Source organism: Cavia porcellus, unplaced genomic scaffold (assembly GCF_034190915.1).
Source record: "Cavia porcellus strain 051 isolate PalLab524CR breed Dunkin Hartley unplaced genomic scaffold, mCavPor4.1 scaffold_22, whole genome shotgun sequence".
NCBI lineage: Eukaryota > Metazoa > Chordata > Mammalia > Rodentia > Caviidae > Cavia > Cavia porcellus.
Window position 1 is genome coordinate 20,725,890 of NW_026947505.1, and position 24,969 is coordinate 20,750,858.

At 47.4% G+C, this 24,969-nt stretch overlaps 1 protein-coding gene across 1 annotated transcript in view; it reads left to right on the plus strand.

The window, feature by feature from the left end:
* Positions 1-479: 479 nt before the first annotated feature.
* Positions 480-24,969, plus strand: part of Akap12 (A-kinase anchoring protein 12) — an 87,645-nt gene continuing 63,155 nt past the window's right edge. The window contains exon 1 of the mRNA XM_003468480.5: positions 480-802. Coding sequence (XP_003468528.1) covers positions 644-802 — 159 coding nt within the window. The 5' untranslated portion in view covers positions 480-643. The remainder of the gene's footprint in view (positions 803-24,969) is intronic.

The following is a 24,969-nucleotide window of genomic DNA, read 5'->3' on the forward strand; positions in this document are numbered from 1 at the left end:
GAGCGCGCGCCTTCCTCCCGGCATAAGGCGAAGAGGCAGGGGGAGCAAGGTTTACAGTCAGACACAATGTGAAGGAAAGCAAATAGGGACTGGGGCTCGCTCCTGGGCCAGTTGCAAGCCGGCGCCGCAGAAGCGCCAGCCTTGGGTCATCAATCACTGAACAAAACCCGGCCACCCCGGTGTTTTCGGGACGCTTTGGGCCCCACTTTTTTGCAATGCCGCCCATCTGCTGCAGCCCTGGGTTAGCCCCGTAGCTCCCGCCCCTGTTAGGAGCGGGTGGCACTTTGGGGGTCGGCTGTCATCTTCCCGAGAGCTGGGTGGCGCTGCGCTCCGGTCCCGATCCGGGTCCGGTGCTGGTCCTGGCGCCCGCTGGGGATGCTGCTGCTAGGCGTGTCCGGGCTGCGCTCATGTGATGGAGCGAGGGCGCGACGGGGCGGGGGAGGAGGACAGGGCGGGGAGGAGGCGAAGAGGTGGTGGCTTTTTTTTTTTTTTTTTTTTTTTCTTTTAAGGAGTTTGCAGCGAGCGCGTCTCTTGCATTCGCAGTCCGGGCGCGTTCGCGGGAGGACGCGGTGAGGTAGCCGCTCCTAGCACCTCGCGGGCGCGCGTTCTCTCGGATTTGGGGAAGGCGTTGCCAACGCGAGCTATGGGCGCAGGGAGCTCCAGCAGGCAGCGCGGCCCAGAGCAGGCGCCGGCGGGGGGCGATGCTCCGGCTGAGCCTGAACCCTGCAGCGGCCCCTCGGAGGAGGCGGCGCCCGACCCGGCCGCGGACCCCGCCATCGCTGCCACGGACCCCGCCACCAAGGTAGGCGCGCGCGCGGGGCCACCTGCCCTGGGGAGGGAGAGGCCCCCCTGATATCCCCGGCGAGAACTTAAGTGCGTCCTGCCCTGCTACAAACTCGGGAGCGCGAACCCCTCTTGTGAGGCTTTGCCGGGTTTTCGCGCTGGGGTGGGGCCGGTATGTGAGGGGGCCTGCGGCTTTGTCGTGGGTCCCCAGGGGAGGCGGCTGCGCCATCCGCAGTAGTAAAACCCGCCCCTGCTCCCCGCCGCGGAGCCTTGCCCCGCACTCTCCGGGCGGAGCCGCCCAACCCCGGGCGATGAGCTGCGTGCTCGCCAAGCAATGGGGCTCCCGGCACCCCAGACCGCAGGTGCGGGGAGGCGGCGCTGGGGCCAGACCCCCGTCCTCCGTGCCTGCTAGCCCGGAGCGCGAGATGGTGCTCAGCGCCGCTGCGGCAGCGGCTTCTGGGTGCGGGAGTCTTGGGGTGGAGCACTCTGCGGGCCGGGAGACTGGGCAGAGCTTACGTTTCCAAAAGGGACAAACGGCGTGTTTCGCCAAGTCGCCGGCGTCCTGCGCTTGCTCCCGCCCAGTTCCCTGCCCGTGGACGCAGCTGGATAAACAAATGCTGGGGGCGTCCTTGAAAATTCTCGGAGGAAGCAAAGGCGTCGGGGAGCTTTGCTTCTTTTCTATAGACCGGGAAGACTCCACCAGCCTGCAGGCTCCCAGGCTGGAGTGTTTCATCTGAGCCACCCGATCCTTGAATTTGAAATATGTTTTCCAGCACCTCAGTTCTTTAGAAGGATGTGGGTGACCATGCCCTTAAAAAACAAGGCTTGTGTCGAATTTGAGGACGGAGGGTAATGAGGATCTCCAAAGAGTTGTCTCATTAGAAATGTTTACAATGTGAGAAAAATACTGATCTAGGTAAATTTCACGGATCTGTGACAGCATTCCTTGACCTCTGTAGTTGCCTTAGTCTTCTTTGGGCCGAGAAACTGCTGTCTCCTTTGTTTTTGTTTTGTTTTGATGGGGGCTTATGTTGTAGTCAAGCTGGCCTGCAACCCATTTTCCTGCCTCAGCTTCCAGCCTCTTGAGTGCTGGGATTCCAGGCCTGTGTCACCACACCCAGTGAGGCAGTCTGAATGGGGGTTCGACTACCTATAAAGTCCTCTGTCCTGAAATACTAACTGACTTCGTTATATGGGGACTTTTCGTTCTCTCTCTTTTTTTCTTTTTCAGACAGGGTCTCGCTATACAGTTTGTTTGGCCTTGAATTTTGTAGCCTAGGCTGGTCTCAAATCTGCACTGATCTTCCTGCCTCAGCCTCTTGAGTACTGGGATTACAGGCATGAGCCACCACGCCCGGTTTTATGGGGTAGTTTTCTAAGTTGCCTAAATCATGGCCTAAGTAATCTGCATTCTTTGGCACTCAAAGCCACGTTTTGACACGCACCTGTGCATCTGATTTAGGTGTCAACTACCGGCAAAATGATTCTAGTTTAAAGTTTAGTGATGCCAATAATTAAAAGGTGTAATTGCCAGAATCTTACAATCAGAGCATTCCCTGCCCCTTTTGGCTTTTAACCTCCTTTAGGCCTGTTTTATTGAAATGTAAGCTTTTTAAAAAATAGCTTACTCCATTCTCTTCCCACCCACCCTTGTAATTTGGAAGCTCCTTCCTTGTGACTGTCATCCTCGTCAACTCCCCTCCTCCTGAAGATTATTTCAACTGCATCCACACTATCATGGAACTTGTTGGCAGGTTTCCCAGTGATCAATTTGGAGGCAAATCAATACACTTCCACTCATCCTTGAAGTATGTGTAATTTTTCATTCCAGCTAGCAAAATTTATGACTCAGGTTTTGAAGACCTAAATCTTTGCAAAAAGACTCTGAGATTAAGAATGACTCAGCAGCACCCCCATTCCCAATATCAGGCAGGCCGGGCCCCTTGAACCCTTTTTCTGGGCACTGCGTGTCAGGGTGCCCTGCCAAGACTGAATGCACCATGGGGCAGGGGGCTGGTTGGGTTTTGTTCTCAAATGGCATGCTCCTTGTGTGGTGTGCTGCCTGGCACATCGTGGGCTCTCAGTCTAGAGAATAAGCAAGGATGATACTGGCTTTCACTGGAGACTGAGGAGTTGGTCTATCTACTTTTCCAACACTAACCTTTGACACCTGGTTATCAAGGTTGGTGCTATGCTTCAAATGCTGGCTAAGTCAAGTCAGTCTGTTTGATGGGGGAGTGGTGACAGGGTCTCCCTATGTCTTACAGCTAACTTCAAACTCATGATCCTCCTGCCTCAGCCTCCTGCGTGGGGTAGTGTCACAAGGGCAAGCCAACATGTCCTGCTAAAATTGCATCTTGAACTTGCTTGATGAGATTTAGTCTACAATACATCATTTTCCCCTCCTTGAGTAGAATGCCTGTCACTAATCACTCGAGGTGGTTGGGATATTTTTCCTACCTAATGCCTTGTATTTGTATTATGTATTTTTTGTCCGTTTAGCAAATCCAATTCTGCTAATTGTAGCTATTTAGGGTGCTGAGGATGGGACCCAAGGCCTGGGGCCTTAGGTTAAACACACCTTGCCACCAATCTGCTAGTTTAAGTTCTTGATTACAAAGCACCCTTCCCTGACCCCTCTCAGGTGGAGGACATGGAAGCTTTTGATTGTCCCAGTTTAGCATTTCAATATGCCGAGGCGGAAGTTTTGGCTTTATCTATGGTGCATTTCAGTAAAGGGAAGGCCTTTCTGGTCAGTCTTTTACAGTCTATGTAAAGTAAGGGAGTGGGGTAAATGGCTGGATCAGCCAGGTTTTTTGCCAAGCCTAATTTTGAGACTTGGCTGTTCTGGCCATGGTGTGTGTGTGTATAGGGGTGGTGGCCAGGAAGATTAGCCTACGGTGTTCTTCCTGTCTCTTGCTTAGCTTTTTCAGACAGGCCCTCTCTGTAACTCAGGCTGCTCTTGAACTCACACTATAGCCCAGGCTGGCCTCAAACTCTGGGTGATTCCCATGCCTCTGCCTCTTGCACAGTGGGCTCACAGCTGTGTGCCACCACACTCAGCACCATTGTCTAGTTTTTGAACCTTGTCTTTGGAGGAGGAGGGTATTTTTCATGAAGGTGGTGACAGAGGGTGACCTGGTCCGTGATAAATTGGTTTCTGTTGCACTGGTGAATCTTGAATCCCAGAGCTGAGCTGCAGGCTGTCTGGACAGTCACAGACCTTCTTACCTTTCTCTTATTCTCAGTTGGATCAGTGACTTCAAAGCTCTCCAGGGAACCGAGGTCCTTTATGGGAGGGTGAGGCTGTGTCTGCTGCAGGTGCGGGGATGGAGACTCTTGTCATTTGTTCTAGTTGATAATGTGAGCCATGAGTCACCAGAACACACACAAATAAAAGAATCCTGGCCAGGCCGGCAGATGAAAGGGTGTGCTGGCATTAAGATGGACGAGGCCACCTGCATTTATAAATGGTTCCCCCAGCTTAAGCTCTTGTGATTCCTCTGCCTGCCCTTTGGTTATGAAATGGGAGTGGAGAATGACCTGGCTTGTGTCATCGTGTCCCCCGTCTCCTCCCCACCTCAATCTCCTGGGCACTGAACCCAGCTGCCCCTCCCCTACCAATGCTAGACAAGTACTTTACCATTGAGCCTCATCCCCAGGACTTTTATATTTACTGCTTGGAATCCATCTCATGACCCCAAGCTTACCAGGCAGGCATCATGCCGCCCAGCTATATTCCCACTCCTCCAGGACCTTTTAAAACAATTTTATCTTGATACAGAGTCTCCTAAATTGCCCGGCTGACCTTAAGCCAGTGATCCTCCTGCCTCAGCTTCCCGAGAAGGTGGGATTACAGATGTACACTGACTGTGCCAAACAACCCCTCCTGCAAACCAGGATAGGTGTTCCATGAGCTAAATGGAGGAAGTTGGTGTGCAGACATAGAAGGGCTGAGGAAACCATACACAGAACAAAGAGGATCCGTTGTTCCAAAGTTAATATTGAAGGGACTTCCTTACTTACAGAGCAAGAAAACGCAAACTAAATGGTGCCCGCCCTTGACCTCTATCAGCCTGTACACTGTAGTCATTCGTAGAGTACCAGTGGGTATTTATAGCATTCATCATCCGAGAAAAGTACAGTCAGGGCTGGGCATGGTGGTGCAGGCCTATAATCCTAGCACTTGGGAGGCTGAGGCAGGAGTATTTGAAATTCCAGGCCAGCCTGGGGGATTGAGTAAGACCCTGTATCAAATAAAGAGTGAAAAAAGTCTGGAGATGTAACATAGTGAAAAGACTCTGGGTTCAACAATATGGCAGAAAACAAAACAAAACCAAAAAAGAGAGCTGGGGAAAGGGAAAAGCAGCCATCTTATTAATGTAAGAGCTAATTGTCAGGGGCTGAGGATTTAGCTCAGCAGCATAAGCGCCTGCCTTGCAAGCAGGCAGTCGTGAGTTCGATCCCCGGTACCGAAAAAAAAAAAAAAGTTAAAAAAAAAACAAATTAGATATGAAAAAAATTTGTAATAAAATAATAAAAGGCTTCAAAAAAAAAGAGCTAATTGTCAATACATTGTCTCTCTTTTTTGTTTTAAGACCTGGCCTCATTGTGTAGACCTGGTGACCTTGAACTCACTATGAGACCCAGGTGTGCACCACCATGACCCACTAGTAATTTGTGAAAAATCCATGTTTATAATTATTTGATGTTAGGCCATAGTCCTTAAATCAGAACCCTGTTAGGCAGTGTAAGGCTAGAAGCTTGTTCCTGAAATACTTTGTTATTCATTCATTAATACATCTAATAGAGTGTTAGGATGATGATACTTGTAAGTAGTAATAAATTTCACACATACTTTCATATGCCAGCCAAAATTTAAAAAGTCATTGCATAACAAGATTCGGTTTTTTTGTTTTGGTGTTTTGAGACAGGGTTTCATAGGGTGCAGTTTAGACTGACTTCTTGGCATCCTCCTGCCTCAGCCTCCAGAGTTCTGGGATTACAGGCATACACTGCCACGCCCAACAGGAAGAGGATTCATTGAATGTTTACCTTTGAATTTTTCAAAGGTTTTAGGCAGGGGTGGTGGCCTAAGTATAATCCAGCTCTCTGGGAGACTGAGGAATAAATGAATAATTGTAGCACGTGGGAGGCTGAAGCTGGCAGAATGCAAGTTTAAGCCCAACCTGGGCAATTTAGGGAGTCGCTGGGACCCTGTGTCAAAATCAAAATTAAAAAACACGGGGCTGGGGATTTAGCTCAGTGGCATAAGCACCTGCCTTGCAAGCAGGCGGTTGTGAGTTCGATCCCTGGTACCGATAAAAATGAAAAAGACAAAAAAAAAAAAAAAATTAAAAAACACAAAGCAAAAGGATGGAGAAATAGTTCAGTGTGAAGCGCTGGGCTCCTCTCCTTATACCTTATTCTCTCCCCACGCCCCCCACCCTCCATCTGTGGTGGTGGGGTAGCCTCAGGGTTTGGAGCAACACCCCATCCTCACTGTCTTTATTTGCTTGGACAGTGACCTCGTTCATCGTCTATCAGTCTTAACATTTTTCCTCTGGGAACAATCCCCCATGCATTTGCCAGAAATTTTTTCATCCTTCTGATCCATGAAATGCCGGGATCAGGCTCTGCTGCAGATGAAGTGAAGCCGAGTGGGGATGGGCCTGGCCCCTGCATGGTTGGCAGCAAATCCAGCAGTATGGCCTTCTAGAAAAATGTAGACCTTCCCAGACACTGCCAGACTCCTTAATTCAGGCAAGCTCAGAGGGTTTGTCTCAAGAGGGTTGCTCTGGCAGATGTTTTTTTAAAAGGGGAACCCTGATTCGGGTGTGAGCCACCACGCTTGTGATCCTAGCACTGGGGAGTCTGAGGCCAGCTAAGGTGCATAGTGAGTTCAAGGCCAGCCTCCACCTCCAAGCCAGACCTCATTTCAGTAGTGAAATCCTGTAGCTTCATTCTGCCTAACTGTAATCTCACTTTGAGTGAAACAATTTTATTTTATCTTAATTATCTTTTTGATACAGGGTCTCACTATGCAGTTCAGGCTGGCCTTGAGCTCACTTTGTAGCCCAGGTTGGTCTGGAACTCATAATGATCCTTCTGCCTCAGTCTCCTGAGTGCCGGGATTATAGACATTCCCCACAACACCTATCTCAGTTTGTTTTATTTTTGACTAGTAAATGAGAGAAAGTGAAATTTAAGTGGAGATCAGAGTGTAGGGGTGTGGTGTGGCACACTTTTTTAATCCCAGCACTCAGAAGGCTGAGGCCAGAGGAATGCAAGACCGAGCTCAGCCTGGGCAGTTTGGTGACTTAGTGAGACCTTGTCTCAAAACAAGGGTTGGGCAGTAGCTATGGGTCACTGTTTTGTTGTTTTGTTTTTTTGAGACAAGGTCTCCTTATGTAGATGAGGTTAACTGTGTGCATGCATAGGGTGGTGCTAGTGAATCAAACCTAGGGCCTTATGCATGCAAGTCAAGAACTCTTTATCACTGAGCCCTATTCGCAGCCCTTCATGCTAGCTTTCACTTCATTGTGTAGCCCAAACTGGGCTTGAACACTGAACACACAGCAATCCTCCTGCCTCAACCTCCTGAGTGCTGGGATTAAGGTGAGCCCCACCACGCCCACTGAAAACAATTTATTTTAAAGTTCCATTTTGTGGTGTTGGTTACAAATCTAAGATGTTAAATTGATATATAGAGTTCTGGCTTTTTTTGGCTGATTATTTATTCGTAAATTACATAAGCTTTTCCATAAAAGGGAATTCCATAAACCTTTTTTTTTTTAAATATGCTTGAGTTCCTGTAATCCCAGTACTGGGGCGGCTGAGGAAGGAGGATCACCGTGAGTTCGAGGCCAGTTTGGGCTACAGAGTAAGTTCAAGGCCAACCTCAACTGCATAGTGAAATCCTGTCTCAAAAAAGATGAAAACATTTTTTTTACTCAATCCTGGAGTTTGAACCCCACACCTTTGCTACATTTCTAGCCACTCTAGTTTTGCTGTTGGTTTGAAACACGGTATTGCTAAGTTACTAAATTGTCCAGTCTGAGCTCGAATTTATGATCAGCCTTTCTCAGCCTCCCAAAGCCCTGAGTGTAAGTGTTACCACCGGACTCTCAAGTCAGAGTTCTCCTTTTTTATTTATTCAGGGCTTTTTTCTTCCCTCCAGTACTAAGGGTTGAACCCAGAGAGGGCGTTTGCATTGAGGTATATTCCTGGCCTTCTAAAAACATTATTAATTAGTTAATTTGGTATTGGCGATGAATCCAGAAACTTATCACTGGACTACATTCCCCAGTCCCCCTTTTTTTTAATACTGGGAACTGAACTCAGGACCTTGTGTTTGCCATGTAGGTGCTTATGCAACTGAGTTATATCCTTGTCCTACTTCCCCAGTACCTTTTTATTTTGAGAAAGGGCCTCACGAAGTTGCCCAGGCTGCATTTGAATTTGGGATCCTCCTGCCTCAGCCTCCAAAGTGCTGGGATTACAGGTGTACACGACCACACCTGGTCTTTCTGCTTTAGTTTATTTGTACAGTAAGTTAATAGCATCGTGGAATGTCTAAACATCTTGTCAGTTGTAATACCAAACTTAGAGTTTAAAATACTTTTATGTTCTAGGCTGGGGCTATAGTTCAGCAGTAGAGTTCTTGCCAAGAATTGATGACATTCTGGACCCCTAGTTCTGGGGTGGAAAAAAAAACAACTCATGTCACACCTTAGGTGTTATGTAGTCTCATGGCTGTGGCGAGTCCCTGTGTTCAGAAGTACAAAGCTGGGACCAGGTGTTCAGAAGGTCATGTGTTTGCTTGTCATGTATGTAATGATATTATACACTGAAGATAGTTGGGTTGGTCCCCAAAGCTGAGACAGGAGAATTCACGAGCTCAAGCCCAGCCTGAGTAATTTAGTGAGACTTCACTTCAAAATAAAAATAAAACCTGGCATGGTGGCATACGCCTGTAATACCAGCACTGTGGGAGGCTGAGGCAGGAGGACTGCTGCAAGTTCCAGGCCAGCTTGGGCCACATCCTGAATTCAGGGGCAGCCTGAACTATACAGTGAGACCTTGTCTCAGAAAAACCCAAAATAAATTAAAAAAAGAAAAGGCCGTCGATTAGCTCACTGCTGAGGCCCTGAATTTAGTGAAGTGGTGAATGGCAGTGGCATTGGTGCAGGAAGGATGGAGAAATGGAAGCACAGGTGGGCACCCTGTTGTGCTGGAGGAGGGGTTCATTGGCCTCTGTGGATATGATAGGACACTGCTCCAATCCGGGGGCGACAGGTAAAGGAGGATGGCCATGGGCCGGCCAGGTCTGGGCACTGATCCCCCTGGGAACGAATGAGAGCTTGACGAAGGAAGTGTCCTGGGACATTGGTCTCAGCCTGTGGTGCGGGAGGTGGCTGAGCCTGAGCCTTCGAGCAGTCACAGTCAGGACTTCGCAGTGCTTGGAGCATGGGCGGACTCGGTTTCTCCAGTAGCCAGACAGGAAGGCCCGCTCCACCACTCTGGCTTCCAGTGGGATTTCACAAACAGCCAGACACTAAGGACGCCAGGCTCCTCCTTTCTTCCCTTCCTCCACCCTCCTTTCCTGCCCATCCCCCCGCCCCCCGTTTGTTTTTCAGTCTTCCTTTTCAAAACTGGGTTTCTTGTGTTGTCCAGGCTGGCCAAGGCTCCGGTGACGGTCCTACCTCAGGCTCAGCCCTGACCCTGACCCCCGCAGGCACTCACCAAGCTCCCCTTAGCTGGTATCTTTCATGGGGAGGTCATCTCTTGATTGTTACAGCCTGGCACTCTCCCCCCTCTTCCTGAACCCAGCATCTTCTCTCTGAGCTAAATGCTTCGCCCCTTTCATTCTTTGAGACTAAGTAAGTCACTAACTTGCTCAGCACTAGGCTTGATTCTGGGATCTTCCTGCCTCACTCAGCCTCTCAGAGCACGAACTGGGGCTTGAAGAAGAGTCTGTGGTAGCCTCTGCAGGTCGTGGTGTAAGGGCCGAGGGTCTCAGAAAGCTGCTTTTACGTGGTGGGCTGGGAGTGCCCCTGGAGAGTCAGTTGTGGGGATAGGCAAGGAGAGCTCCCAGAGCAGATACAGCCAGGATTGGGTGGTCCTTCCTTCTGCAGGTGGACACTGGGTTCCGAGGGACACACGTCCTTTCTTTTGAAGATAACGTTTCTCCTGCAATGCCTCCTTCTCCTGTGTGGTGCTTGGGAAGATGGTTGAGGGATTGCTCTCTCTGGACCTGGGCTGTGACTTGCTACGCTGAGCCTTTACAGGTTTGGGTTTTGCTTTGACTCCAGTGACCAATCGGCCATCCTCACTGCTTATTTAAGAGGAGCTTCGATGTGTCCTCCATGCCGTATTTCCCTGAAAGTAAGACTGAGTCGTATTACTGTGCTCCAGAAGATGAAGTAGGGCTTATATTCAGGGAATGTCTTCTTTTTCTTTCCTGTATAGCAATCTACATTTATTCATGTGTAAAAACTACATTTATACCATTATGGTCATGTCATCTTCCTAAATATCATTGTAATTCAGTATTTCTGTTGTGTGTTGCAACATATGTACTAAATGCATCCATCTGGCTTGATGCTCTTCCCTGGGGTTTATTCTTGGCATACGGCTTATGTTATGAGCATCCTGGAAAATCACACTAGGACCTATTTTCAAGTTAGGTCTTATTTTCAGGGAAATAGAGTAGCTTTCTTACTTTTTAATTTTTTGTGGTAGCAGGGATTGAACTCAAGACCTTGCACTTGCCAGGCCAGCGCTTTGGCCAGCTTTCTTTACTCTGAAGTATGTTGTGCTGTGATACAGTCCCTAGCCTTTTTACATGCTCCATTCTTGTTTGTTCTTGATAATTTTAAAACATGCTCTATAACAAACTGCGTGAAGAATGTTGCTTTAGAGACTTCTCTGAAGTGATCCTTCATTTGGGTACGTAGGTAACACACCCTTATGCAACACTAGCAGTCGTGAATTCCCAAGCAAGTTTAATGGTACATGTGGTCTATTTTGAATTTGTAGCTGTTAAATGCTATAGTGTAAATGGCTAGGGGTGGGTGCATAAGGTTATCTGCAGGAGATTGCTAACAAATAGCTACTTTCTACAACTGGGGGGCCGGACTCTTGAGTCCAGGCTGTCCTTGAATTTGCTGTATAATCCAAACTAGGCTTGAAGTTTTGATTCTCCTGCCTCAGCCTCCTGAGGGCTGGGACCACAGGCATGTGCCACTGTGCCCAGCGCTCTGATGAATTTAACAGTTGTTTCACAGATGGCATGTGCAACTAATATTTAGACACGAGTTCCTGTCTCATTGTTACTGTAAGTATTTAAATGGAAATGTCGATGCAGAATACAGAAAAAGAGCACAAATTTCCTTGGGAAGTGGTGGAGCCTTACCGAGGGAGCTGACTTCCCAAGGGAGCGTAGTGCTCATTATCACAGGGTTTCCCGAGGGCTGGACCCAGCTAGTGTAGCAACAGTGAGCCTGAAATAATTGTAATGGGAGCAGATCTCCAGCTGTGTGCGTAGTTTTATTTTTTAATTTAAAAATTATTTTATCTTTTTAAGAAAAATTTTCAGAAGTAAAAGTGTACTGAGAAGGAAATTAGAAAGCAGTTTTAGACAACAAGGCTTTTTATAATAAAACATTTTGCTTTTATTAAACAAGATTTTTAAAAAATTAATGAAAGATGCATTGAGGTCTTTGTATGTTCAAAAGTCTATTTATTCTGATGCAGAGATTGTGTGCTGGCTGGATAGTCCCCACAATTTTATCTAGGCTTGCAGGTTCGCAGCAGTGACAGATTTCAAGTCCCTTCTGGAATTGCTCTGGTAAACCATTGCTCTGCCACGACGGAGGAATGCAAGGAATGCTTCAGTCTCCGGAAGGAGGTCAGGGGTGCAAGCTGCTGGGGCAGAGGCAGTCTCCCGCCTTCCCTGGGAGCTCCTTTCCGGGGTGCAGGTCCCAAGCAGCCTGCAGGGCTGGGCCAGAAGCCCCCATACTCCTGTGCCTGCACCCCTGACACTGTAAATGGGAAGCCGGAGTCGCAGGCTTGGGACCTGAGAATTGCAGAAGGGGTTAATAACTCGCTTTCGCCTTGTTGCATCATCTTGGAAAGGAAATTGTTGGAGAATAACAGGCAAGTGCAGTGGACGTGTGTGGGTGCATTGAGGGAGAAAGGGAAGATCATTGATTCAGTGGGTGGGGTTCTGTGTGCGGGTGTGAGTGAGGGATGGGTCCCTAGGAGGTGTGTAAGGTCATGGTAGACCCACCCTCCGTGGTGGACTTCAGTTTGTGGGAACTGTGTTTTACCACGACTGGTAACTAAGTGCTGGACAGAGGCCCAAACAGGACAAGACTCAGAGGCAGGAGAGAGAGGACACATACTAAAGCTCGGAGTACTTATGCCAGCTCTCAGGAGGCTGAGGCAAGAGGATGCTGGGAGTGGGAAGTCAGCCTGGGCTACATAGTGAGTTCAAGACCAGCCTGGACTATGGAGACTCTGTCTCCAAAAAGGAAAGAAAAAACTTAATGAGTACTAAGAACTGTCAAAAGTGGGTCCAGGAACATAGAATTTACAGTGAGTCTTTGGAGAGTGGAAGCAGAAATCTGGCAGGAACGACCCTCAGCACACAGGAGGTACGAGCAAAGTGGTCCAGGAAGACTTGGAGTATTATGAAGAGGGTGGTTTTTTTTTTTTTTGTGGTCTTTTTTCCTTTTTATCGGTACTGGGGATCGAACTCATGACTGCCTGCTTGCAAGGCAGGCGCTTACGCCGCTGAGCTAAACCCCCAGACCCAAAGAGGGTGTTTCTCTTTTTTCTTTCTTTCTTTTTTTTTTGTCTTTTTCATTTTTATCGGTACTGGGGATCGAACTCACGACCGCCTGCTTGCAAGGCAGGTGCTTATGCTGCTGAGCTAAACCTCCAGCCGAAGAGGGGTTTTTCAGTCAGTTGCTTTTCATCATCAATACCACCACGGTCATTATTATTTTGAGATGGTTTCACTATGTAACCCAGGCTATCCTGAGATTCAAGATCCTCCTGCTTTAGCCTCTCGAATGCTGGCTGCGCCACCACATTCAATACATTCGTGTCATTAGTGCACGTCTCTAAAAGGGTAAGTAGAATGTGCATCTTTACCACAATTCAGTTTGGAAAGCTCCCACCAGAAGACAGGGCTGTATGTGGGCAGCTTGTTAAAGAGGGCGGCTGGGTGGGGAGAGGGGCTCAGAAGGTTTAGACACCTACCCTGTGGCTCTGGTGGGAAATTCTCCATTACAAGGGGTGGCTGCTGTTGCCATTGGCAACCAGAAGCAATCATCAGCGGGTGGGGTGATGTTCGAGGAGACCTGACTATTTTTTTTTGGTCTTTTGACACAGGGTTTCACTGTGCAGTTCAGGCTATACTTGTACTCACTTTGTAGCCCAAGCTGGCCTGGAACTCGCAGTGATCCTCCTGCCTCAGCCTTCCAAAGTCTGGGATTACAGGCATGAGCCACCATACCCGGCTGAGACCTGACCGTTTTAAAAAATCCCTGCAGGCTGCTTGGGACAGGGCACCCCGGAAAAGAGCTCCCAGGGAAGGCGGGGAGACTGAATGAAGTTTATTGGCACATTTTAGTTATACATAATGACCACCTTCGTCATACAGAATTTGTAAATTGTTTTCGTTTTGTGTTTTTTTTTGAATTGCTGGGGATTGAACTCCGGGCCTCAAACATGCTAGGCCAGCTGTCTAGTGCTGAGCTACATTCCTGGTCATCACAGAGAATTTGTTGACTTCTGTTTCCATTCTGTTTCCCTTCCCTTCCACCGTCTTCCCCTCTCCTTTTGCAAAAGCTTTGTTTCCATTTTTCCTCCTTTTGTTGTGCTTGTTTTTTCCCCTCCCTTCCTTCCCTTCTCCACCTTCCTGGTTCCCCTCCCCATTTGAACACTTTCTTCCTATTTCCCAATGTCTAGTACACATTTTGTCCCTTATTTACACTCCGGAGGAACAATGCCGTATTTACACACACACACACACACACACACACACACACACACACACGCACGTCTGGTCTATTTCCCTGGAGTATGAGCTCAAGGTGCAGCCACTTACTACATACTTGACGTTATGTTTCTAGTCTGGAGGCTGGAGAATAACTCATCTAAGATTCTAAGGAAGTGTTTTTCTTTTGGTGCAGGGAGGATGGGTTTTCATTTCATTATGTAAAAACGATCATATTTTATGTGTATCTAATTTTTTTTTTTTTTTTTTGTCTTTTTCCTTTTTATCGGTACCGGGGATCGAACTCATGACTGCCTGCTTACAAGGCAGGCGCTTATGCCACTGGGCTAAATCCATATCTAATTTTTATTTTACCTACTTTTTTGTCCTGCTGGGAGTAGAACCTAGAACCTTGAAGTTACATAATTTACATCTTTAATCCATTTTAAATTAACCCAATACAGAGAAGATTCTTGTTCTCAGGATAAAATGGGAGAATGTAAATGTACAATATAGCCAGATTTGGTGGCTCACACCTGTAATCCCAGCACTCAGGGAGGCTGAGACAAGAGGATCCCTGAGGGTCTGAGGCTAGTCTACGAGACAGAAGTGAGTTCACAGCCAGCCTGGGCTCCATAGTGAGACCTTGCCTCAAAAAGACAAAGGAAAAAAAAAAAAAAAAGCAAAGTCATCTAGCTGGAGTGAGCCACCACGCCCAGCCCATGACTTTGTTTATTTGCATAACTCTGACATGCAGTATTCCATTTTTGTTTCCTTTTGAGACAGGGTCTCATCTTGTACTGCAGGCTGGCCTTGAAGTCACTATGTACCCTGGGCTGGCCTTGAACCTGCAGTGATCCTCCTGTCTCAGCCTCCAGAGTGCTGAAATTACAGGCCTGTGCCACCATGCCTGGCATTATATGCAGTACTGTAATGCATAATGGAACATAAAATTATAGTACTGTATTGTACAGTGTAATCAGCAAAAATCACAGTACTATGTATACAGGATGTGCCGTAACAAAACAAAAAATCCACTGACATTCTGAAAACCAGTTGCACAGAACTGCACCTTGCCCCAAAAAGGTTCATAAATCTGAACAGTCGTTAAGTATGTGGGTCTTTAAGTAAGGAATATGTGTATTTGAAAGCTTCAAGGGTTATTCTTCATTTTTTAAATTCCCTTTTCAAGTGTAGACTTGATTTTTGGCAGTGAGGGAGGTAGGAGAAAAAGGAGTAGAAAATTGAAGAACAGTAGAAATAGCTACAAGTTTTTGGAAACGGAAGCTGAGGCAGGAGGATGGCAAATTTGAGCCTTTAATGGACAATTTAGGGACTGTCACAAACTTACAAATAAAAAGGGCTAGGGATGTAGCTCAGTGGGAAATCTACCAAATTTTTTTTTGGTACATTGTGAATGAGGTCCATTGTTCCACTAATCCACATAATTGCATGCGATTTCGGCTTTGTTTGCAGCGTGCAGTAGTAATAACTGTTTATGGACTCCATGTTTATGGTACTTAATGTCACTGAGTGCTCAGCATCCCGGCCAGCGGCACTAGGCCTTCCTGCAGCTCCCTGCAGCGGGAGACCAGGGCTGCACCCTCTGCTCTGCAGCGGCCTCATCTGGGTCTCAGGTCGCCTGCTGCCTGCTGGCTGTGAGCTCCCGCCTCCCGCCTCCCGGGAGCCCAGTGAAGGGGAATGTCGCCGCTTGTTGCTTTTTATGGTCATGAAGAAGGGAGAAATCCCCCAAAGCTAATAAGCGGTTCCTTTGCTGTGTGTGAGCTGACCAGCTGGTTTATTTCAGCTTCAGATAAGAACTTGAGAAGAACTCTGATTTATTTTTTCTTGAGTCCGATCACCGAAAGCTTTACAATTTGATTACTAGAAGAGCAAATAGCTGTATGCTGACATTATAACTAAAGTCTCAGGAAAGTTGTTTCTTTGTGAAACCTAAAAATCAGTAGTGACCTTTTCTTCCCTCCCTCCCGTCCCTCTTCCTTCCCTCTCTCCTCCTCTCTCCCCTTTCCCTCTTCCCTTTTTTGTTTTGAGACAAGGTCTCCCGTTGGTGATCCTCCTGCCTCAGCCTCCTGAGATGAGATTACAGGTGTGTGCCACAGTGCTGACCTGACTCGGTTCTTCTCTTGCCAAGCCAGATCAGGAAGTGTCACAATGGGACTAAGCAAATTGTGGTTGCTGAGTTACTGTGAGCAAGTATCTCCAGATCCTGGAGCCAGATTGGCAGTTAGGTTTAGCATGACTGGGACCATCCTCCCTCTTTAGGGTTAGAGGGAAGGGATGACATTTGTCCAAATGCCTGTCATCTAGCATATTTCTGTTAGTCACTTAATCGGCTTCCACGTCCTTGTGTGGGTCTTTGTTTTCGTGTTTTCTGTGGTGTTGGGGCCCAGGGCCAGGTGTGTGCTAGGCAAGCGCTCCCCCAGGAGCTCACTCAGCCACTTGTCTTAGTCGGGGAGGGTTGTGCCCACCTGGGAGGAAACCTCCCTTACATGGCAAGGGGGAGGGGAACGCTTGTTGTCCAGTGATTAAATATCATCATTTAAGACCAAAGCTGTAGACTCACAGGTAATCTCCTCAACCACGCCCCCAGTTCTAGGGGCTGAGCCCTGGGAAAACTGACTCTGTGTGCCATTATTCATTCATTCATTCATTTACTTATTTTTGTTTTCTGAGGCAGCTTCCCACTGTGTAGTTCACAGTGGCCTTCGGACTATATGTAGCCAAGGTTGTCCTTGAACTCAAGGTAGTCATCCTGCCTCAGCCTCCCAAGTGTTGAGATTATAGGTGTGTGCCACCATGGCCAGCTTATTTTTTAAAAAAACTTTTTAAAAGATTTTGAGACAGGTCTCTCTGACTCGCTGGAGCTGGCCTGGAACGTGTAGTCCTGCTCAACACTCCCAGAGTGCTGGGATTGCAGAAGTCTTGCCACCACGCCCAGTGGATTCTTCTCATAAATTTTCTGCAGATTATTTTTTTGTTACTATTTTTGGTGGTACTGGGGATCAAACCACAGGCACTGTGTCGCTGTGTCCCCAGCCTCCCTTCAAATTTTGACATAGAGTCTCACTAAGTTGGCCAGGCTAGATTTAAACCTGGGATCCTCCCGTCTGACCAACCCAAGTGTGTGGGTCAAGGCATATGTCACCCCTTTTGCCCTTCTGCAGACATTGAATATGGACCCTACAAATGGCTCCTGTTATGGTTCAGGATAAATTTTTCTAAAAACTGAACCTCATTGCAGGATGCATGATAATCACGAAATGTCGGCTGAGTTTAGACAAGATCTCACTGTGTAATGCAAGTTGACCTTGCACTCTCTGTGTAGTCCAGGTTGGCCTTGAAGTCATGGTGCTCCTCCTGCCTCAGCCTCCCCAGTGCTGGGATTACAGGTGTGTGCCCCTATGCGTGGTTGTTTATATGGTTTTAAGACTTATATCTTCTCCACAGATTTATTTTTTATTGAGGTACTGAGGATCAAACTCATGCTTTCTTTTTATTTTATTGATGTCTTGCTAAACTGCCAAGGCTGGGCTAGGACTTGCAATCCTACTGCCTCAGCCTACCAAAATGCTGGAATCACACGTGTGTGCCCATACCCGGTTTAAAATTCTTATTACTTAGTGTGGAACGTCTTTCCATATGACTTCAGGGTTTGTGTTTTTTTGTCATCCTCTTTGGTCTTCCCTCCCATGGTAATAAATAAGCTTGTTTCTGTGGAAGAACCTGCCAAGACCTCTGGGGAAGATTTCACAATCAAAGAATGTGTTTGATTTCTGCCGGAAAGGAACAGCTCTTGAGTGGGGTTTGTCAGAAAGTTCCGCTCTGTGGAGCAGCACTGCAGTGCAAGCTGTGATCTCTAGCAAGGGATAGGCAGAGCGGTGTCTTTACCCCACTTATGTCTCTGTTAACTTTGCAGAGACTTTTTCTTCTCATCTGGGTTTTAAAACATAGCTTTATTGAAATACAATTCATAAACCATTTAATTCATCCTTGAAAAGTGCCCAGTTTAGTTGGGTATGGGGACACGTGTCTGTAACTTCAGCTCCTTGGGAGGCTGAGGCAGGAGAATTGCACCCAGGAGAGTTTGGGCAATTTAGGAGACTTTGGGGGGGGGGACCCAAAAAGAAAACAACAAAACAAACCAACAAGGAGGTGGATGACTAGGTGGAATGCAGTGCTCCCGAGCTTAGTGCCAGTACTGGGAAGAACAAGTGTGTAATTAGTGGTTTGTAGCACAGGCCCAGTGCCGCATGACCATTGTCCAGTCAGGGTTAGGCCGTTCTACCCCTCGGTGCACCCCCTGCACGTTAGAGGTCCCTCCACAGTTTTGCCTCCGGCCCTGGGGAATGGCTCTACTGTGTGCCTCTCCGGAAGTTTCACTGGGAGTGGCGCTGGAGATCCACACCCCCTGCCCCCGCCTGCGACCGTGGGGCACTGGGCTCCATTCCTGTCTTACTTTGTCATTGCCACATAATACTCCCCTGCAGGGACCCACGTACCCACTGTTTACTCCCCGAACAGCAATTGGCAGACGCGTGGGTGCTTGTTTTTACTACTTGGCTGTTGTGAATGATGCTGCTGTGGATCTGAATGTGCAGGCTTTTGTGTAGACACAGTTCTGTCGTTTGGGGTTTGTCTGCTTTGTTGTGGGAGATAACTGGGGGCAGCAAGTGCGTGGCAGCCGCCATCTGCTGCTCTTTTTTCTTGGCCTTTTTTCCTTTTGACTCTCTTCCCTTCCCTTACAATTAAAAAGCTATCTTTTCTCCAAACATGAGATTGTGAACATAATTTCCAGCTTTACTTAATCTCAGGAGAGAGACCTGCAGTAGACAGATCCACAGACCATCTCAGTAGGAGCATTTTAGAAAAGACTGGGACCAAAAGAAGGGGGATAAAGAGATACAATGTGGTAGGCACAGAACCTGCCCTCCAGGAGGAGGGTAACCCGCAGGAATTACAAACATGTGACAGACCGCATGTGAGAGCATGGATGAAGATGTCACCTCTCAGCCAGGGAGAGGGGTCAGGATGAGAAGTCCTTTGCTGGAATAATAGAGCTTAATTTCATTAATGTGCATCAGAGGTCTTTTGATGCAGCATTTTCCTGAAGGAAGTTATAAATTACAAGATGGGAAAAAAAAAGACCAAACTTCTGCTCCTGCCCAGATTGGGGTGAGTTGAAACTGTAACTGTAGAAAGCAGTCATGCACGATGAGGAAAGCCTACAATCCCAGCTTTCGGGAGGCTGAGACAGGAGGGTCACTGTGAGTTTGAGGTCAGCCTGACTGAATACAGTGAGGTTTAAAAAAACATTACAGAAAGATTGAAAAGAAGTACCAGTTCTAAGTCAGCTCAGCCATTGTCACTTTTTGTGTTCTTAGCAAACAGTGGCATAGTCTGGGGTGCAGCTCAGTGTAGAGCCTTTTCCTTGGGTATGGGAGGCCCGGCATGGTAAACACAGAAACAGACACGCAAGGGAAGTTGGTGAGTGTGGGCCCCCAAAGGCGCTTTCCAGCTCAGCCTGGGATTCCGTCAGGGTAGCCTTTTGGAGGCTTAGGGTGCAGTGGGTGTGGAGCAGCCAGCCTTAGCTGGGTGGTCCGGAAACTTGAGGCTCCTATCCTGCTCCACGTGAGGTGCTGGGGAGGCCTTGGGTTCATGGGTGCTGGAGAAACCCAGGGCAGGGTGAGGTTACAGCTTGGGACAGAGTGTGAGCCTCGCATGGCCAGGCTTGTGGTTATGTCCTCAGCTCCCAAAAACCAGTTAAGAGGAGGATGAACTCAAGCACACTTTACATCTAGAAAAAGGAAAAAGCCTATTGAAAGGTGGGATTTGGAAAAAAAAAATGGACTCTCCAAAATAATGATGCAAGCTGGGTGTGGTGGCACAGTCCCGTAATCTCAGCACTCTGGGAGACTGAGGCAGGAGAACGGCAAATTCAAGCCCAGCCTAGGCACTGAAGTGACCAGTGTCTCAAAAAATACTGGTAAGAAAGGACTTGGGCTACAATTCAAGGGTCAGGCCTCAGTATCCCCCAAAACCCCCAAACATCACGGTGATACATGAAACGTCTGCTGACAACTATTAATTCTGGCACTGGGAGGCTGAGGCAGGAGGATCACTCATTGGGAGTTTGAAACCAGCCTGGAGTCCATAGTAAATTCACAGCAAACCTGGACTGCATGATGAGATCTTGTCTCAAAAACAAAACAAAACAAACCATCTACTGAGACCATCCCTTACTGGGAGATTCTTATGGAAAGAGACATTGCATTTCTAATGTTTGTATTTTGTTGGAGAAGGCACTTGAGACAGGGTCTTTTTTTTTGGTACTGGGGATCAAACTCAGTGTTGCACTTGCCAGACAGGTGCTTGTGTCACTGAGCTGACCACTGAGCTAAATCCCCAGTTGAGTGGAGAATGCACTTGAAGGAGTTAACAAATTTTCTTAGCTGGGCGGGGTGGTGCATGCCTGTAATCTGAGTTCTCAGGAGGCTGAGGCAGGAGGATCACTGCTAATTAAAGGCCAGCCTGGGCTATAAAATCGAGTTCAAGGCCAGCCCGAACTACATAGTGAAAACCTATCTGACCAAACAGAACAGAACAAAACCGAATCCCAAAAAATAATTTGTCTTTCATCAGAACATGTTGTATTTTTTGATTGTGGCATTCGATTGTTAAAAGAGTTCTTCTGCAAAGGCACCATGGAGGGAAGCACCCAGGCTGTGTAGGGTCACCCTGTGCCTGTTAATGGGACCCCCTGACTCTGTCATGTCCCTTGCCTGCCAATGTGTGGCCGACCCCACCTCTGCATTAGCTTTGGAACAGGGTCTTGCTCTACAGGCCGGGCTTCCCTTGAGCTCCCTCTGATCTTCTGTCGTATTGTCTGAGTGCTGGGGTCACAGGTGTGTGCCACCGGGATCCACTGCCTCAGCCTCTTTGCCTGTGTATCTTCTACTCCGCGTGGAACTGCAGAAAGGCTGCTTTTATTTTCCTTGAACAGCTTTATGCAGATTGAATCATTAACAGCAGGTATCCTCTTTGACCTGGAAAACTGTTTCTTATCTAGATTTTTGGACTGGTTTTACTTATTTAGCGTTTGTGTTTGCTGCGAGAAAGTTGGAGGTAAACAAGCATTAGATTGAACATCATTTTTCTTTTCTTCTTTTTTTTTTTGTGCCGGGAATTAAAAGATTGAACATCATTCAGTGACATTGCTAAACATTTGCTTGTTTTGGTCTGACAATTTTTGATTAACAAATTAGACCGAGATTTTATATATAAACACAGTTTTGGTAGTTTGAGCCTAAAGACACCTTACAATAGAATTTTCCCCAGGTGTTGTGGTGAATGCCTGTTATTGTCCCACTTAAGGAGGCTGAGGCAGGAGGATTGCATGAGTTCACATCCAGCTGAGGTACATTGAGAGAGAAATACAATTTTCTATGCGCCATTAAATCTAGATTTTTTAAAAAAAATTTATGTTCCTGGATATCCTTTTTAAATTTTTAATAATGAATACAAGTTAGATGTAGCAGAGGTAAAGCTGTCAAAGTTTACGTATTGAGACAGGGTCTCACTGTGCAGTTTAATCTGGCCTTCAGTTCACAGGTCTTGAACTTGCAACAGTCCTCCTGCTCCAGCCTCCCGACTGCTGGAATTACAGGTGTGAGCCACCATGCCTGGCTTCAAAGTTAATTTTATCAGCACAGTGCCCTGCTGGCAGTAGGGCAGCAGATGCTGTCAAGAGCCATGAGATGTTGGCATTTTGCCCTCTTCCTGCACGGCGCAGCTTCCTGCCTGGAAATGTTGAAGCCTTTTCCCCAGGTGCCCATGCGTGGGGCTGAGTGCAGAGGACCTGCGCTTGGCTTTTACGGAAGGACAGAGGGTGGTGGTGGACACCGCAGCTCCGTCAGCAGAAGAGCATGGTCACCTGCTGTTGCCCCCGTGGTCTCCTGCTGGACAGAGACGGAGCCCTGGTTACACAAAGAGCAGCCAGGCCAGGAGAGCAGGATTGTTTCCTATGCTTTTGTTTCACACTCATACACCTTTAGGAAAGATTTAGAGAGCTCACAGATATCTTTGTCCCCCTTCCTGGAGGTATCCTTTTGTAGTAGGAACAGAGTGGACCTGGTCCTTTAAGACTGTCCTTTAAGACTGGCACGGATGGAGTTTTCCGTGGCAGTTTTCGGGTGGGATTCTTTGTGTGAGCCTTCCCACGCGCATGCACTGCATTCAAGCAGTTTCAGTCAATTTAGGGAAACAGTTAAAGAAAGCAAACAAACCTAAAAATAAAACACAGCAGCCTGCACAATCTTGAAGCCACACAAGACAATGACCGGGGCCCTCCCAAGGGTGGATACTTCTGCAGCTGTTTAAAGATGGGCGCCGCCCTGGGAGCAGAGGGACGTGCAGTTTATCAGGTGTGGGAGGACAGGTGGGACCCGGGAGAAGCCTGGATCTTACCTTTGAACACCCACTCTTGCAGATCACAAGTGGCTTCTGGACTTGCAGGGATGGGTTGGAAAGGAGAATCCTGTTGCATTGTTCCCAAACATCCCGCTTAGAGTGCTAGAGTTTTGTAGAAGTGAAGTGATTTGAAACAATACATGCTAACCTCCTTGAATTGAAAATCTGCTTGGTAAATATACTCAACCAATATTTACTGAATTTGTTAACTATTTAAATCAGTTAAAAACAACTGTTTTCCTTAACAAAATTTGTAGGTAGTCTGTTGTCTCTAATTTACAAGTATTTTCTTTGTTATGCTTTATTTTATTTTAACAGGGTTATAATTGCTTTTTTTTTTTTTTTAAAGAAAAAGATAGGGTCTTGTCATGTAGTCCTGGAAACTCCCAGGAGTCTTCCTGCTTCAGCTTTCCAAACACTGGGATTACAGGGTACCCCACCACACCTAGTTTGTTTAACTTATACCACATCTGGTTAATTTCCTTGTTGGCAAAGGCATTGTTTTAGCTTCCGAATACATCTAATACAATCAAATTCTGATGACTCTTGCAATACTGTGTGTAAAAATAGTGAGAACTGTGTCTTCTTGCCTAGATATTCCTCTTAATGTTCCTGCTTTAATATATGTACGTGAGCACGCAGGCGCTGACAGCTGTGTAGCCTTAGAGGATAATAGGACCCCGCCTACTTTGGCAGTGCTTCCCTGGGGGATGTGAACTTTCGCTGAGTTGCAGTTCACTTGAAACACTCACGTTTTGCTTTTATTTATAGACGAACTCTTCCTTATGTGTCCATGTAATTGCAAAAACACACTATGGCTAATGAGGACACTTGGGCAGCTTCTGTCCAGCAGGAAGTGGCTGTGCCAGTCCTTTCCCCTGGTGTCCTCTGGGAGAAACATTCCAGGCTTCTGGACGCAGAGGAGAGGGCATGTGCCCTCTGCAGCTGTGCCACTCACTGGCTAGCTGGATGAATTCGTGCCACTCCCTCCGGACTGGGTAGAAGGTGGATGCAAATTCCCACGCAGCTGCCGTGAACAAGGGCTCAGATAATGCCAGTGTCACTTACAGGGTGGTGGTAGTTTGACAAGGCCAAGTTTGGTCTCTTAGGTTCCTTTGGTGTCTGCATGTTTTTAGTTTGCTAAAACAGATGAGCATCATTCCCCATGGCATTGGTGGATTCCATACTACGAACCATTTGTAAAGCTTGCTGTATCTGCTGGGATCTCAGTGTGCCTCAAGCCTCATGAATTGTGCTTCCACATTTGCCAACAGGCCCTCAGTTGACAATTTTTGTCCAAAATCTCCGAGTTCAGTAGCTGACAGCATGCGACTTCTAGGCAAAGCCTCCAGATCCCCGGTTTTTTTTCTTTGATTTTATCTTTGGTTTCCTTTGTGGTCATTTTTTGTTTTAATCGTACCGGGGATCGAACTCAAGACCACCTGCTTGCAAGGCAGGTGCTTATGCCGCTGAGCTAAATCCCCAGCCCTATTGGAATGTCTTTTTTTTTTTTTTTCCTTTGTGGTCATTTTATCTTTGGTTTTCCTCTGCAGTGCTAGATACAAAAACCTTGGCCTCACAGGGGAAGGGTGGGCTCTGCCACCCCTACCAACTCCTGACACAATCGGTTGAATCTCAATGCTGCCATCTGAGTTTAAGCCTTGGGCTGAGGCATTCTGTGAGAAGCAAGTACCCAGTTTTCTGATTCATTTCTTTTTTCCTCCACACATGTACAAATACTAACTTACGGCATCCTTTTACTAATCGGCACTGGAGATTGATCTCGATCTTCACACTGAGCTAGAGTACTTGCCCAACCCCTCTATTTGTTTTAATTTTAAAACAAGATCTAGTTTGAACTTGTGATGCTCTTGCCTCAGCCTCCCAGACCATCTCAAGAGGAAGCTACTTTTATCCCCACTCTACAGAGGAGGAGACTGAGCCACAGACTGACTGGAGATGCGGCTTGGCAAGGTCACAAGGCCACAGGAAGAGGAGCCTGGCTTTGAGCCCTGACAGTCCGGCTGCCCTTCATCTCCATGGGCTTGCTCTGCAGTGGAGTGTGCCAAGGGTTTCCAGTCCATGCTTCCTGCCTCAGGCTGCCCTTCCCGTGCCCTCCCTCTCCTGGGCTCAGGCATCAGTGACCTTCCTGCCTCCACTCCTGGCCTCTTGTCTTCCCTGCCCTGCCCTGTGCAGCCAAATTGCTTTCTGGGGGCTCTGAGAGTTTCCACTTAAGGCCAGCTTTCATCAGCACACGAACCCGCATGCCTGGCTGGATGAATCTTGTGAACGCAGATTGATCACCCCATCCTAGGTTTGGGTAGCAGAACTGGGGCCTATCCCCCTGCTGCCTCCCTGGCAGATCCTCCTGTTACTCCCCTTGGGGAAACCACTGTTCTGATCTCTTCATAGTGTGCAGCAGCTATAGTGTGACCTATCAACATACTGTCACTTGTACCATTACCTTGGCTCCCTGGTATTGTCCCATGTTCCACACTTTGTCTGTGACCTGATAAAAAAAGATCACTTTCTTTCTCTCCTTCCTGGCCTAAGTATCTATTGGTTGTCAAGATCCAGCTTTAAAACTCATCTTACCTGGTCTTACTGGTACTTGCTCTCAGGGTTCCCCCCCTGTTTAGTACTTGTCTTAGTCACTTTCATCTTTTTTTTTTTTTTTTTTTATCCCGGTA